Raw genomic sequence first — 16,601 nt, 5'->3', positions numbered from 1 at the left:
AATCACAGAGCAGGGCCATTCTTGATTTCCCCCCTTTAAACCATTGAATTTCTTCATTCAGTTATTCTAAAAATCACAAGGGTTGACATCCTGTGTTTATCCTCCTCCTCCTGGTTTACTTCATTTAACAGATCTCCCAGTTTCATGCATGGTGCAGCAAATTGCATGGTTTTGCCATTCTTTACAACTGAATAGTATTACTTTATGCATATGTACCATATCTTATGTATATGCATCCACTTCTCTGTAATTGGACATCTACACTGATTCCAAATCTTACCTATTGTACTAAGTGCTGCAACTAAGTGCTATTGTACTAAGTGTGCATATGTCCTTTTGAATGAATGTTTTTCTGGAAGTATTACCAATTTTGCTACTAAAACTTGACAGTTTTATTTTAGGCTCTGTGTTTTATAATCGCAAGAAAGAGCTCATTTTATTTCAAAAATGAGAAACTGACCATGTACACTATCTTAAACTATAATTTCTGCCCTGTGTTCTGCCATGGAACATGAAGAATGGTTGGGCTCCTGGAATATTGTTTTTCTTACCCCAGATTTTGGTTAACACATGGAGGTTGAGAGCCTGACATTGTCTCCTTTGGCAGAGACAGGAATGCATCTGTTCAGAATTGCTTGTTGTACCCAGACCCTTGTCTCTTAGCAAATCTAGAATGTGCAGATTTTCTTTAATTGAGCCCCTGATAAAGCTATTGCACAGGATAGGACCAAAGACATCAGATCATCAAAGCAAGAGTTCACTAATCTGAGATCTGGTTGAACTGGAGAATGGGAGTACAGATATGTTTCTGAGTCAGTTACCTAAAAATCTAATACTTTTATAGGGAATTTTGAAAGAGAGATAGGAAGATAGGGGGAAAAATGGGGAGGGAGAGGAGAGAAGAGAAAATAGAGGGAAAGAGAGAAGGAGAAAGAGGGAGAGAGAGATTTAAAGATCCTTAAAGTAGTACATTTTCACCTCAAGCTAAAAACCATGAGATTGCTGACTTTTAAATTCCTTATCAGGTGTTATTTACCCACTTGTACATCAGAGCAGGCTCCCTGTCTGTTATACTTATTGTGCACTTGTTTATATTTGCTGATTTGAAAAGAAATGAATCTGAGTGACATTTTCCACTATGTATAGCAAGGTGCTTGTTGCCTGAGCGACTGGCTCAATGCCATGTGCTTTTCTTTAGTTCTACCAAGGTCTTTAGATTATGGAAGTTCTATTGGCAAGTCTTGATTTTGGGGTGGGGAAACTTATGCTGATGTATTTCAACCATTTTTTTCTCCTCTGGTTTTGACCTTACAGACCATCTCTTGAGTCGTCTCCAATATACTACTATACTGAAGTCACCACCTTGCTTCTTTCTATTGATATCTACTATTTTTTAACCTACTGTACATCTGTGATATATAGGCAAGTGTAAGAAGTTTCTATACTATTTAAGAATTCTAGGATACACTCTGTGGGCCTGACAGCCTAGGAGCCTAAATTTATGTAGAAGATCTTGATATCTCTAATTAGAATTAATTTCTTTTGGCCATATTAGTTATGCTCTTTCTTTCTCCCTCATGGGGAAGACAGGAGCAAAGCAGAATTGACCTGCTGTGCACTCCCAGTCCCCCATCCCTCATCACTTGTCTCAAGTGGTTGTGATGAACATTTCTGAATTATTCACCAGCAACAGTACCTAGAAACTGCTCTTTCATCATGTTTAGCACTTTGGATGTAACTTATTTTATTCCCAATTTTCACCTTTTGACATACCTCTCAGGTTTCAGGGGCCTCTCAGTCATCCTGAGCTGTGCATGAGTCTTTTTAAAAAATATGTGGAGACACATAACTGTCCATTTTATACTTATTCTTATTTCATTTTCTTCACCATCAAGACTATCTGATTTTATATGGTCAGAGCAGATATGTGTATGTTGAGAATTTCAGAAACCCATTTGTCATTTGGAGATTCTGACCACTTGATTCAGCTTATCTTTTTCTTCAACTTTTTGAAATATGTTTTTCTTCAAAGAACAGGATACGTTTCTGTGTTTCTCCAGGGTTCAATTCCTTTTATGTTACAAATTCCAATTTTACATTGTCACCTTCTTTCAAGATTTCCATCACTTCTACTTTACCAAGAAAAATCTTCATGGGTTATATGCCCAGAGTCATGTTTTCTCTCATTGTTTCATCTTGAAAGATGGAATTTGTCAGAATGTAGAAATAATCAGCAGAATACAGTGAACAGAAGATTTTCTTTATGTAATCACCATCTTGAAAGCACCTTCTTCTGGGCCTGTTTTGTAATTTCTACTAAAAATTTCAACTAGGGGCTGGGAGATAGCATGGAGGCAAGGAATTTGCCTTGTATGCAGAAGGATGGTGGTTCAAATCCTGGCATCCCATATGGTCCCCGGAAAATGCAGGAGCGATTTCTGAGCATATAGCCAGGATTAACCCCTAAGCTTTGCTGGATGTGACCCAAAAACCAAAAAAAAAATTTTTTTTCAACTAAGCTATTCTCTATAATTTGGTGAGAATTCTCATTATGTGGTCAATAATATGAAGTTCTTTATCCCTTTATTTTTTTTAATAGTGTGTTAGGGTTCCTTTTCCTCCACACCCTCATCAGAACTTTTTGCCTTTTTTTTTTTTTTTACTATTTCTAGTAAATAAGTCTTTCTCAACTGTATGAGAGAATATTTCATTATGATTTTTATTTCCTGATAAGAATTAATAATGAGCTGTTTTTATGTGTCTGTTGGCCATCTATGTTCTTTGGTGAAGTAACTGTTTAGCTATTCTCCCCATCTTTTTATTGTTGCTTAATTTTGTGAGTTTCATGTATCTTCGATATCTTTCCACTGTTATTACATGGTATACAAATATTTTATCCCATGTGGTCAAACTTTTTTCATTTTATTTGTATTTTTCACTGATTTCAGCATTGGACTACAGTTGCTTTGAGAAACTTTATGCTACTAAACATGAGCACCTAGAAGAAATGGATACAAATCAAATGGAGCCACATCTCTGCCAACTGTAGTTCTTTCTCCTTTTAAATTTATTTTAAATACATTCTCCACATTTTGCTGCTAGTTCTATGGTTTCCCAGATATTTGTTTGTTTTCTTGACACAGAAGCTGGCATTTATCAGGTTCCTTTGTACTGGATATTTCAATCTGTCTGTTGGTATGCGTTCCAGTCAGCCAGGTTGCAGTAATAGCCACTCATGTTTGCCATCAGTTATAAGGATACAAATTGATAAATATTTAGTTACCTGATAGTATATATACAATACATCGCATGTGTCTTTCTGTATAGATAACTTATGTCGGTCATTTTTTTTTGTTTGTTTGTTTGTTTGTTTGTTTGCTCAGGGGTTCCTCCTGGCTAAGCTCTCAGAAATCGCCCCTGGCTTGGGGGGACCATATGGGACGCCAGGGGATCGAACCAAGGTCCTTCCTTGGCTAGTGCTTGCAAGGCAGACACCTTACCTCTAGCGCCACCTCGCTGGCCCTGTGTCAGTCATTTTTAGTTGTTGTATTTGCCTAAGAAAAATATTTTTGTGTTTAGACTTAAACTAGGGCCTCAGCCATGCAGGCAAGTGCATTCTGAGATATGTCCCTGGTTCCTGTGCCTTCATTTTTGTACTTACATCATCCTTTACCTTGAAGTTGGAGAAGATAAACTCTGCTCACTTCTTTGGATTTTGTAAAACTCTTCCCCCCTCCTTTGGCCTTGAGAGCAGGATGCTCTTCGGACTCATTGCACTTCCTATCTTATTGCTTCCCATTTCCCCAAAGGGTACCCATTTCCTGGGTTAAAGTTGCCTGCATCTAACAGGGGTCTCAAACTCAATTTACCTGGGGGCCGCAGGAGGCAAAGTCGGGGTGATCCTTGAGTGCAAAGTCAGTAGTAAGCCTTGAACATTGGGGGGTGTGACCCAAACAACTAAAACAAAACAAAACAAAAAAAGATTCCTCTAGGGCAGGGCCACAAAACGTTGTACGGAGGGCCGTTTGTGGCCCACGGGCAGCGAGTTATGCTCAGTTATTGTTCGTTGCCTTCTTTCCTTTTTTTCAGTCTTTTATGCCTGTGTTCTAACTTGGGGTTACAGTATTTTTTTTATCTTTTATGATTCTAAACTTTATAGCTTCTTTTTGTCTATTTCTTGGCAAAATAATCCAGAAGCTTATTGGAAAGATACATTTTGGAAAAATTTCACTGTGTGCTTCAAACACTTCTTCTAGCAGCAGCACTTACTCTGTCCCACAAAATGCCATGTGGTGTGCAGAAGTGCAAGTGTGCAGTGTCAGGTGTATGGATGTACAGACATGTAGGTAATCAGGTGTCAGGCTGATGGGTATGCAGGCATGTTGGTAGAACAAGTTACATGTATATAGATGCCCAGTGTACAGGTATGCAGACATAACAGTTGTTATGTGTACAGTTGTACAGTTATATAAGAGTGCTTATGTTTAGGTGTACAGGCATACAAGTGTGTAAGTGCTCAGTTTTCAGGTGTACAAATGTGCAGATATACAGGTATAGAGGTTTCTACAGATGTGCAGGTATCAGATATACAGGCATGCACACATACAGATGCCATGTGCACAGGTATAAAAGTGTGTAGGCAACAGGTGTGCGGGCATCCAGTGTACAGGTGTCAAGTCTTCATGTGTACAAGTTTCATATGTTCAGATGTTAGGTGTGCGGGTATGCAGGTGTTAGGTATATAGGCATGCAAGTATACTGATGTCACATTATAGGTAGGCAACAGATGTGCAGGCATCTGAGTATACAGGTAGTGAGTTTAGATGTGTACAGGTTTCATGATTCCAGGTGTCAGGTGTGTAGCATGCAGGTGTCCAGGCGTGATATTCAATGTGTGCAGGTGAACAACTGTATAGCCTTTTCCACAGATAGTCTTCAGGCTGACCTATTTGTGCACCTATAACAGATTAAGGTTTTCCCTAAAATAAAAAGTAAAAACTTAAGGTGAGATATAAATAATATTGCCAAGTGAACATTAAAAATATCATTGTTACTCTAGGACAAATTCATCTTCTTCCTTTAAAATAAAATTTTCTGGAATTATAAAGTAGAATGAATGTAGGGCAGAGAAAGCAACTTTTGCAATTCAAATTAATAATAATCACATTTTCTATTCTCTATTTTCCTGTTAATGACTGAAGACAAGTACTAATTAGAGAAACCTTAACTGTCTGGATATCTCTTTGTACCAGATGGTGTGTCTTAGATTTTGCATAGAGCCAGAGAGAAGTCTGGATGGTTCTTAGCTATACTTCTGCCATTTTGATTTTGTCTGAAGACAATTATGCCTGCTGTTTTGTGTGAAAGCTTTTTCTTTTTTCGTGTGTGTGTGTGTGTGTGTGTGTGTGTGTGTGTGTGTGTGTGTGTATGTTTTTTGTATCTTGTATTCACTTCTGATTTTAGGGGTGCATTTCTGCTGACTATGAGTGCTCTTGTGAGCTTTCATTCTTACATTTTTTCTTAACAAGCTGATTCTTTTTGTCTTTCTTTTTAGATTTCTGTTGGTTCTGTGGATATTGCCTGATCTGTCTAGGCTTCTCAAATTGGTTCTTTCTTTTTCAGTACCACAGAGAAACTAGCCCAGAACCCACATTTGATTCAGATCTAGCATTTAGATAGTTTTGTTTCTTTTTTTTTTTTTAAGCTCTTTTCACAGATTGTCTGAAAACATATGTTTTCTTCTTTGGGTTTGTACTTCAAATATTTTCTTCCTTTGCCATTAACTCCACTAACCAACTCTGAGAAAGCTTTGATTTTTTTATAGACAAATCCAATACTCTTGAGTGTTGGTATTGTTTTGACAAATGCTGCACATGCACTTTCAACAATACGTAAATCATTCATATTAGGGTGACAAAGTGTGCAACTGGTTACATTTAACCAGACTGTTTTCATCAGAATCGCTTCACTCACATAGGTTCTGTTTGTTATGAAAGTTATGATATAATTGCCCTTGATGAAAAAAACTTTGTCTTAATTGGGTGGTTTTTAAATGAAAACTTTTTTGGCACTAGTTAAAAAAGGTGATTGGCTATCATCGACATTCTGGTGTAAGTGAGAAAATTACATTCTTTTGCCCGTTTCCATTGTTTCTTGTCCTTGTTGAAGGGTAAAGCCAGGGATAGAGTGTTAGGAAGCTGCTGCAGTCATTCCAGCGGGAGAGATGACAGCCTGACACTGGGACAGCATTAGATGTGGAAAATGCCTTACATTATTATTTGCAAAAGCATAATCATGTTCTAAGTGCTTTTAGGGTTTAGAAATTGGCAGCTTTTCTTAAGAGTTCATTTTCTTTCTCAACATGTCTTTCAACTAATTAAGGAATTTGGCATAGCCCGCACTTATATATTTTTTTAGTTTTGGAAATGCTTACTTGGTGTCTTTTTCTTTTTTTTTTTTTTTTTTTTTTTGGTTTTTGGGTCACACCCGGCGGTGCTCAGGGGTTACTCCTGGCTGTCTGCTCAGAAATAGCTCCTGGCAGGCACGGAGGACCATATGGGACACCGGGATTCGAACCAACCACCTTTGGTCCTGGATCGGCTGCTTGCAAGGCAAACACCGCTGTGCTATCTCTCCGGGCCCTTGGTGTCTTTTTCTATCTTAAAAAATGTTTGTATGTTTTTACTTCTTTATTATAAAAATGAAAAAAAAAGTGCCTTGCATTATCACCCAGGGATAACTGTTGCCATTTGATTCTATTCCCTGTTGATGCAAATAAAGAAATAATTGTTTTGGCCAAAAAGCCCAACATTTTATGAAAAAAATTATAGGAGAGCTTTTTATACTGTTTTTTTTTTTTTTTTTTTTTTTTTTTTTTTTTTGCTTGCTTGCTTGTTGTTTGTTTGGTACCACCTGGTAGTGCTCAGGGCTTACTCCTAACTGCTCAGGGATCACTCCTGGTGAGCTTGGGGATCAGAGACAATGCTGGGATTGAGTACAGGCTGGCCAGGTAAAATAAGTTCCCTACCTGCTTTTAATGTCTTATTTATGCATTTAAAAGAAACATTTGTGAGTACATAATATTGACTTAATGCATGGATGTACCATATATACATTTTACTAGTATCTTGTTGACATCGAGGTTATTTTCAATCCATTATTATTTTAAGTGATGCTGTGCTTAATATTTTCTGACTAGTAAGCATTTGTGTGTATCTTGAGGATAATAGATTAATATTCAAAGAATTTTTACTTTCTCTTCCCTTTCACTTTCCCCTTCTCTTTCCTTTCTTACATCTGGTGATGCGCAGGGACTGATCCTAGCTCTGTGGTCAGTAGTAACCTCTGGTGTTCCAATAACCATTTTGTGGTGCTGGAATCCATCTGGGGTTAGCTACATGCAAATCAAGCATCTTACCTCTTGTTCTCACTATCAGCCTTCTAAAGGCATTTTAAGTAAAGAACCTCTAATCAGAGTAATAATAAAGCAGGTAAGATGCTTGTCTTGCCTGCTGCTGACTCTGGTTTTATCCTTAGCCCCTCATGTGGTTCTCCAACTCCCACCAGGAGTAATCTCTGAGCTTATAACCCAGCACCTGTTCTGAGCACTCCCCGTGTCCCCTTCAAAAACAAAACCAACTCCCAAAAATACTAATCAATAATAAAGCCAATAATCTTTTTGAAGGCTTGGAAAAGTTATTATAAAGAAGTGATCGAGTTCCACTGGCAAAGTTGCAAAACTATTTGCAGCAGTGCTTAGCTGTTCTGTATTTCCTACCTTCATTTTTTCTTCAGTCTCGTTACCACCTACTGTAGGATATATAAGAGCTTGAGAGATTTGCAGTGGGGGGAAGAGGAGTATAATGATGGAGAGGCCTCAGGCCTTCCCTGATTCATTCTGAGATGAATACAGGTACTTATCTCTACCCATAGTTTTAACTTCAACTCCCACATGTTAACTGACTCACATAAAGGCACTCTTCAATTTACACAAAATACTGGTGTTATGAAAGTAGATTTGATCCTCCATGTCCTGTTCTTTTTTCAGCCATTTGGAAGTAGAACAGAATAACTACCATGATTCTTGTATGGTGATGGCATATAGCATACAGAAGACTATATAACCTTAAAATTTTCTGAAGAGTTTATTTATTAGTTCAGGAGAGAATTTGAATTCAGATTTCTTTGACCATTTAAGTAAATAATTATTTGCTTTAGATATGATATTATTAAACTGTGCACTCACAGTCTTCAAGATAATATTTTTTCTTGGAACTGAAATGTTAATTAAGTCTTTGATCACAACAATGTTGACCTGAGTTTTCTAGATTCATATTATTTATATATATATGAATATATGAATTACAAAATAGGACACCAGGGCATTTTATATTGTTATTGTAATAATTTATATTGCAAGTGACTAATAATAATTAAATTAAATTTTATAAAGTATATAAAAATAAAGCTTATATTGCAAATGACTTTATAATTAAATTAAGTATTACTAATTAGTAATTAATATTTTCTTACCAAAAGATTCATACCGGAATTCATGGTGTGTCTTTAAGAGAAAAGATTTCAATGATCACAGTTCTGTCCTAGGAAGCCACAGGAATAATTAAAAACTGTTACAAGTAGCATTTGTATCTATATTTAAAAATCTCTTCCATTGACCAAGCAGATGTTGCCACAGATTTTTGTCTTTTATATGATAAATTTTCCAATAATTTTGAATATCTAGGCTTAAAGAATGTACTTACAAGTTTTGCATAGTTGAGCTGCAATTTGTTAAAGTTCTAGCAGCTTGACTGAGAAATCATTTGAGAAATTTGTAACTGAGGCTGTTTTAGGCACAAATTAAGTGCTGGAGCTTTATGTTCTGCACTTTATGTTTAGATACGTGTCATTAAAGTCTTTCATTTTTATGGCTTGAAAAGTGTCATGTGCGTGTTGTATTCATATTCATATTCATATATATGTACTCTTTTATCTGTTCTTGTGTATTGGTACACTTAATAGACAACTTATATTGGGGCTGAAAAATACATAAACTTTACTTAAAAATCAGTTTGAGGGTCAGGAGAGATAGTATTTGCTTTTCTTGCATGCCATCAAAGTGGATTCAATGCTTAACACCTCATATGGTCCTCTGAATTCCGCCAGGAGTAATCATTGAGCAAAGAACCAAACGTAAACCCTGAGCACCTCTAAAGGTGATTCAGGAAAAAAAAAAAAAAAAAAGAAGCCCCCACAAAAGAGGACCTAGAAGAACAAAAAATACGTCCTCAGTTTGAACTCTCACTATTTAAAAAAATATTTGCTCTTTCCCTAGGTTGAAGAAATTGTGGATATTGGATCATTTGCTCCAGAAGATATTCATATTCCCAAGATTTATGTTCATCGCCTTATAAAGGGAGAGAAATATGAGAAAAGAATTGAGGTAATTGACTTAGCTCTTTGTCATCATTTATCTACCGATGATCAAATTTATGGTTCCCTAGCTCCCTTCAGATGACAGGAAATTGGAGCCGAATGGGAAATCGTAGTAGTAGTTGCTTTTCACGGGTTCATCTTGAGATTTGATTGCTTGCATTACTGTGCAGCATCAGAATCTATTGTGTTCACAAAGTATGTACATCAGGCTATGTGATTTTCTAGCTTGGTACTTCCAAGCTTCTATAATTGTTATAATTTATGAGTCCTGGTTTTGACTGTCTTATGGGAAGAGGAGAAATAATGGATCTTTGGTGGTTTTGTCCCTGCTGGAATGATCATGTTTGTTTATCCAGAAATATTTATCTTTGGCCTTTGTGAGTATAGGAAGCTCATAATTTCCATTGGGTTCTGGGAAGTTGTTGGTTACAAGATTGTAGTCAGGAGTTGATACCAAAACAGATATAACAAAGTTACTGTGAGAGCCTTGGAGATTGATCAGAATTGGTAACAAGATTGAGAAGTATTTAGGAGTTGTCCACAGGAGAGATCTGAAGTTAGTGATATTTGGCTATCAAAAACACTGTGGACTTGAACAGAAAGCTTCTCTGCCATCTAAAACTAATGCCTGGGTGAAAGAAACAATGGAACATTTGCAAACAGAACCTGCCAGTGTCAGGGAGATTTAGTATTGGAAATAATTTCCTGGCTGGTTTTTGGATATTTCTGTGACTCCCTGTTGATGCACTTGTAGCAAAACCAGTCTAGACTCTGCAGGTGGAAATAGGCGATTGGCAGCAGTACCTGGTAAACACATTCTGACAGCCCTGCAGAAACAGATTTTCAAGGTCTGTTCCTTTTCCTTTGTTCTGGTTTTATCCCTGAGCACCAAGAATTCATTTGTAGACGTCTGAAGGACAACCATAGAAGCATTCAATGTGATAATAAAAAAGTTTTTATTTATTTATTTCAAAACAAGACATTACAAGTATCTCTATCTCTTCAAATTAATAGGACCTCTTTTACTTGCTTTCTAAAGAATGATGCCTATCTTCAAATATAAATGTCACGGATGTTATTCTTTTAAAAATTTCTCTGGTATAATTGTAGATTTGTCTTATAGGAGTAATGGGTGACACTTTTTTTTAAATCACCCAAAAAATTCATATTTCAGCAGTACTAAAATAGTTTATCACAATCATCAATTGTTATTTTTGTTTATTTTAAAGCGTTTATCAGTCCGAAAAGGTGAAGATGTGAAAGTGAAATCTGGTAAATCTGGAGATAATGTGAGAGAGCGTATCATCAAACGAGCGGCTCTTGAATTTGAGGATGGCATGTATGGTATCCTTGATATTTCTGGGGCTGAGCATAGACGTTTCACTTTTCTCCATGCATATGATGTTTCTCTAATGAATTTTAACATTGTCAACTTATAAATCTCTCTCTCTCTCTCTCTCTCTCACACACACACACACACACACACACACACACACACACACACACACAAAAAATGTGCCGTGTAATTTCTAAAGACATTAAAATCTATAAAATCCAGTTGTTTTCTTTCCTGAAACTAAATGGCAGTAAAACATTTACATATTTTTAATATGCCGTGGATTTCATTACAATTTTGGATTTGGCCAATGGTAATTAGGAGATTATTATGCTGAGTTAAACGAGTCATAGGGAAAAGGATAGAATTATCTCACTCATTGTGAGATATAAGAAGAGCAAGAGACAATATGGTAATAATATCTAGAGATGAGATAAGGGTCAAGAGATCCAGCCCAAGGTAGGAAGTTCACCTCAAAGAGTATTTAGAGTAGAGAGGGAGTACTATGATAATGATAGTTGGAACTTGAGGCCTTGGACAAGAACTCAGTGCTGAAAGGAAAGAATGTGGCATGCAAGGCACCCCTCCATTAACAATTATGCTGTTCACTGTGTCTAAAGCAGGGGGAGAGAAAGGAGAGAGAAAGATATGCGGGAAGGGAGGAGGGAGGTGGGGGAGAGAGGGAGGGAGGGAGGGAGGGAGAGAGAGAGAGAGAGAGAGAGAGAGAGAGAGAGAGAGAGAGAGAGAGAGAGAGAGAGAGAGAGAGAGAGAGAGAGAGAGAAGAAGGAGGAGGAGGAGGAGGAGGAGGAGGAGGAGGAGAAAGAGAAGCAAATTGTCTGGCTCTGAGACAGGCGGGATTCGGAGTGGAAGGGAAATGGGACTCTTTGAGGTGGTGGGAGGGGTGGCCTGCTGAAGGATGTTGTACATTCTATGACTGAAACTCAACAATGAACACTTTTATAACAATAGTGCTTAAATAAAGTGATTAATAAAAGATATTGGGCTAGAGTGATAGCACAGGGTAGAGCATTTGCCTTGCACATGGCTAACCTGGGTATGATCTCTGGCATTTCATATGGTCCCAGAGCCTGGCAGGAGTAATTTCTGAGCTCAGAGCCTGGAGTCACCCCTGAGTGCTGCCAAAACAAAAAAATAAGACAGTATGGGTTTCAGATTTGTATGTAGGAAGCCCTGGGTTGAATCCCTGGCACCAGAACACAACTTTCCAAAGTGTTAGCAATAACCAGTGCTATGCTATACTCTAACATTTATATTCTCATTGAAACCTAAGACCAAATTTCTGTTTTGATAAGGCCTCCCAAGGGCACTTTCAGTGATTCTCAGCCTGGTGGATGACTCAGGTCCAAGGATGCTGTTATGCTCAGGCTCTGTGGTGCTATAAATCACCCCAGTCACCAGAGCTGAGCTAGTGATGCTTGGGTGAGAATGTAGTGCTGAGGACTTAGCCTTGTACAAGGCATGTGCCTTTAATGCTATACTATCTCTCTGGCCACAAACACAGTTTTCTCAACAACACTTTGTTCCTCCTGTGGATCTTCTCAGTGATCCTGGGAGTGTACCCTTTTGGGTCTATACTTTTGTTAAGCTATTCAGTGAGTAATTCTAGATCTGTTTTAGGTGTTTTCTTAAAAGATAGGTAGATATAACTTAGCTCAATGAATACTTGGATTATTTTGAACCGACTTAAATAGCAGTTAAGTCTATCATGTTGCCAAGGTTTCAATATATATGAAAAAATAGACCACATATTACAAATACACAGAAGTAAAAATACTACATAATAAAAGATATATATTTGGTGAATGCTGAATACGATACATATATTTTTAAAGATGGAGTTTCTAGAAACATGAAGTTTCAAGAAGCATGACTACCATCATTCTTTGCACTGATTCTGTGGAGCTTCATGGTGTGTGATGCAAGTAACAGAACAGGCAGTAGGTCTTGGTACATTTTTCCCATGATCTCTGATAATATTAGACTGCTTGTGTTGAAAAGAACCCACACCACTGAGTACAAATCAGGTCTGATCCTAGATTGATCATCTTAGGAGGAAGATTCAACACTTTAAGTTAACTATTTGGAACCATAATATTATTACTTTTATATGGTCTCACATGTATTTTCTTGACTCTAACACCCACTCTCCCTTGTTCTTTATATCTTAGAGACTAATCAGTTCTAATAAGTGTTAATCAAATTTCCAAACGATGACTGGAGTGATAGTACAGCAGGTGGGGTGCTTGCCTTGCATGTGGTTGACCAGGGTTTGATTCTAGCATCCCATGGTCCCCCAGCTCTGCCGGTAGTAATTCCTAATCATAGACCAAGAATAATCAGTGTCCACACTGGGTGTGACCCCCCCCCAAAAAAAGTGTCCCAACGATATCCATATACTTTTAGGCCTTTCAGTATTGTCTAGAAATATTTTTAACTAAAATTTGACCATCCATTTTATAATATTAAATCATGTTATTGTTGGAATCTTGAACTAAATTTTTTAAACAAACATTTAATGTCAAATCATGTTAATTATAGGATAGACTTAATAATTCATATTATATACTTCAACTTTTCTAAATACATTAATGAAAATAAGATAAATCTTACAGCCAAAAATAACCCTGAGGTTAGTTTTCTGATGCCAGCACTTTGGTAACTTGATGGAAAGCATTTTAAATTATTGAAGAGGCTGTCATTATTTAGAGACTTTAACTTTTAGAAAAAGTATAAATTATTGCCCAAAGGGTGATTGGAAATGTAGTCAGTAATTGCATTTAGATCAAGTACCTTTAGAGCAGGTTTCCATTCAGATTTTTATATATGTAAAACGGTTATGGCATAATTTCTCTACATTTTATCTTCTGGACCTTAACTTTTTTTCCTAGCTAATCTGGGCATTGGAATTCCACTTCTGGCTAGCAACTTTATCAGTCCAGATATGACTGTTCATCTGCAAAGTGAAAATGGAGTGTTGGGTTTGGTAAGATAAATATTTGATTTTTCCAGTTTTGCAAGAGAACGGGACATCATTGCTTTCTTCTGTGTTTACTAGTTTTTCTTCCTTCCTTCCTTCTTTCCTTCCATCCTTCCTTTCTTCCTCCCTTTCCTTCCTTCCCTTCCCTTCCCTCCTTTCTCCCTCTCCTCCCTTCCTTCTTCCTCCCTTCCTCCCTCCCTTCTTTCTTCCTTCCTTCCTTCCTTCCTTCCTTCCTTCCTTCCTTCCTTCCTTCCTTCCTTCCTTCCTTCCTTCCTTCCTTCCTTCCTTCCTTCCTTTCTCTTGATTTTCTTATTTCTTTTTTCTTTCTTTCTCTCTAGTTTTAAGCTTTTTACTTTCCCTTTATTACTAATTTTACAGTATAAGTAGTTCACAGTTTTTAAAAGAATACAAAAGTTAATGAGTTTTAATATTTATATGCCTGGAAAAGGTAACGACAGTCATTAATTGTTCTATGTTAAATTAAATAAGGTCAAATAAGAAACTGAAGAGTAAGATTGCTATTTTAGTGCAGGAACTTAGTTGAAAGTTGAATTATTCCAGATAACTTTATTTTGTTTGTTTGTTGTTGATGTTATTTGGTTTTTTGTTTGCTTGTTTCTGGGCCACACCCAGAAACTCTCAGGGGCTGCTCCTGAAATCACTCATGGCAGGCTCAAGGGACCATAGGGGATATTGAGGATTGAGCTTGGGTCGGCTATATGCAAATGCTCTACATGCAATTCTATCATGCCAGCCCCATTGTTATTTGTTTTATTTATTTTTGTTTTGGATTTACACCTGAGTGTGCCCAGGGCCTACTCGTGGCTGTGCTCAAGGATTACTCTTGGCTGGGTTTAGGGACCAGATGGGATGTGTCGACTTATGCAAGACCAGTACCCTACCTGCTGTATTATTGCTTTGGTCCTAGTCTAGTCAGCTTTGAAATTCTCGGTTAATTATTACTGTGAGGTTTTTGTTTAAAGTAGAATTTTCTCATCCTCAATATTAACCTTCTTAATGAGTTAAATAGCCCACAGAATGTGACTGTACTTTTAATTCAAAATAATGTAATTTAGAAATCCTTTGCTCCTGGATGTCATTTTAATTTATTAATTGTGGCGATGAGAATTTCTAATATGTAAATTCATAATATTTTATTGTTTCTTGGTATCTCTTAACTGTTGTGATAAAAATTATATATAAAGAAATAGTATATCCAGTACTTAAAATACTAACAATAATCATGGATAGGTCATCAGTCTGATGGATTAATCATAACTCTTAGAAATTCCTTTGTGTCTGGACAAAAGAAAATTGAGGTCTTAACTTTTTACTCCTATCTTATTTGCGGGCTGCTGTCCCTGGTGGTGCTCAGGTCCTACTCTAGAAGGCTTAGTATTTACAGGTTGGGGAACAGGTAGAATTGGCCTCCTGCATGCAAAGTACAGTATTTACTCCAGATAATTATGCTATCTGGTCCCTCAAGATATTTTAAAGATACCTTAGAAATTATATAGGGTAATCAAATTCCTAACTTTGAAGACAAGGAATACTTTAAATTTATGATGATTATCTATGATGATGACAATTTCTGATTATGATTATTACAAGTTTTGGACAACACCCAGCTTTGTTCAGAGCTTACTCCTGGTTCTGTGATTAGGGATCACTCACTCCTTGTCATATTTAGTGATCATATGTGGTGCCAGGAATCAAACCCAAGTTGGCTATGTTGAAGGCAGGAGCCTTAAAAGCTATACTTTCTCTCTGGCTCAATCTTTGTTTTATTAATTATAGACATTATAATTTATAATCTTTTAATGACAGAATTTTGTTCATAGAATGTTTCAGTACCACACTACTGTTTTCCCTCAACCCCAACTAAACTCAATTCTGTAAGGGAAATAATTTGATGTGAATTACCCATGATTACTGTTAAAAAGAAAATTTGCCTAGATCTAAAACTGTAGTTGCCACATTGATATATTTAATTGGCTTCTTGGTTTGTTGGAAATATTGGTTCTTCTATAGAAAGTATATTAAAATTTCAAAACCAATACTTGCTCATTTTAGGTCCTATGTTATATCTTCTCTTTTATCATTTCCTCCATTTCTACTAAATATGTCTTGAAACTGCTTGTCCCATCCTACTAGTTAGAGATGCCTTGTAAAAATATTTCAAAAATTAAAAATATTCACTGAAAATAGCTAGGCAAGGGAAAAAGAATGCTTTCAATCCAATGTAATTGACTATAAATATAATCCAATGTAATGAGAGAAAAGTTAAGACCTTGTCATATTTAACCTTTTGGTGCCAGCATCCCAAAAAGTTGAAACTTTGCTTGTCCAATTTCATTGCCATTTTGTTTGCCTTATTTAAATTAACAGAAAAATTTAACTGCATCATTGGCACTAAATAATTACCTTTAAGTTTATTAACCTCTATTTCTAATTATAACATGCTTTTCAAACTTTGGTAATTTTTTAAAAAATATGTTAACTTATTTAATTGTATTGATTAGTGTAGAAGAAGTGAACCCGTGTGGACCAGAGAATTAATACTGAAATTAAGGTGCTTGCTTTGCATGTGGCTAACCCAGGTTCCATCTCTTGAGCATCTCCAGATGTGATCTCTGAGCACAGAGCCAGAAGTTAGACTTGAGCAGTGCAGGATTGATTTAACCTTTCCCCATTAAGAAAAAAGAAATCTGGGGCCAGAGATATAGCATGGAGGTAGTGGGTTTGCCTTGCATGCAGAAGAACGGTGGTTCGAATCCCAGTATTCCCCCGAGCCTGCCAAGAGCAATTTCTGAGCGTAGAGCCAGGAGTAAC

General features: G+C 36.8%; 1 protein-coding gene across 1 annotated transcript in view; it reads left to right on the top strand.

The window, feature by feature from the left end:
* OXCT1 (3-oxoacid CoA-transferase 1) overlaps window positions 1–16,601 on the top strand; it is a 138,799-nt gene that overhangs the window by 58,113 nt on the left and 64,085 nt on the right. The window contains exons 8-10 of the mRNA XM_049767688.1: window positions 9,335–9,442; window positions 10,665–10,779; window positions 13,681–13,775. Coding sequence (XP_049623645.1) covers window positions 9,335–9,442; window positions 10,665–10,779; window positions 13,681–13,775 — 318 coding nt within the window. The remainder of the gene's footprint in view (window positions 1–9,334; window positions 9,443–10,664; window positions 10,780–13,680; window positions 13,776–16,601) is intronic.

This window comes from Suncus etruscus, chromosome 2 (assembly GCF_024139225.1).
Source record: "Suncus etruscus isolate mSunEtr1 chromosome 2, mSunEtr1.pri.cur, whole genome shotgun sequence".
Classification (NCBI taxonomy): domain Eukaryota; kingdom Metazoa; phylum Chordata; class Mammalia; order Eulipotyphla; family Soricidae; genus Suncus; species Suncus etruscus.
This window is presented reverse-complemented; position numbering and strand designations above follow the sequence as displayed.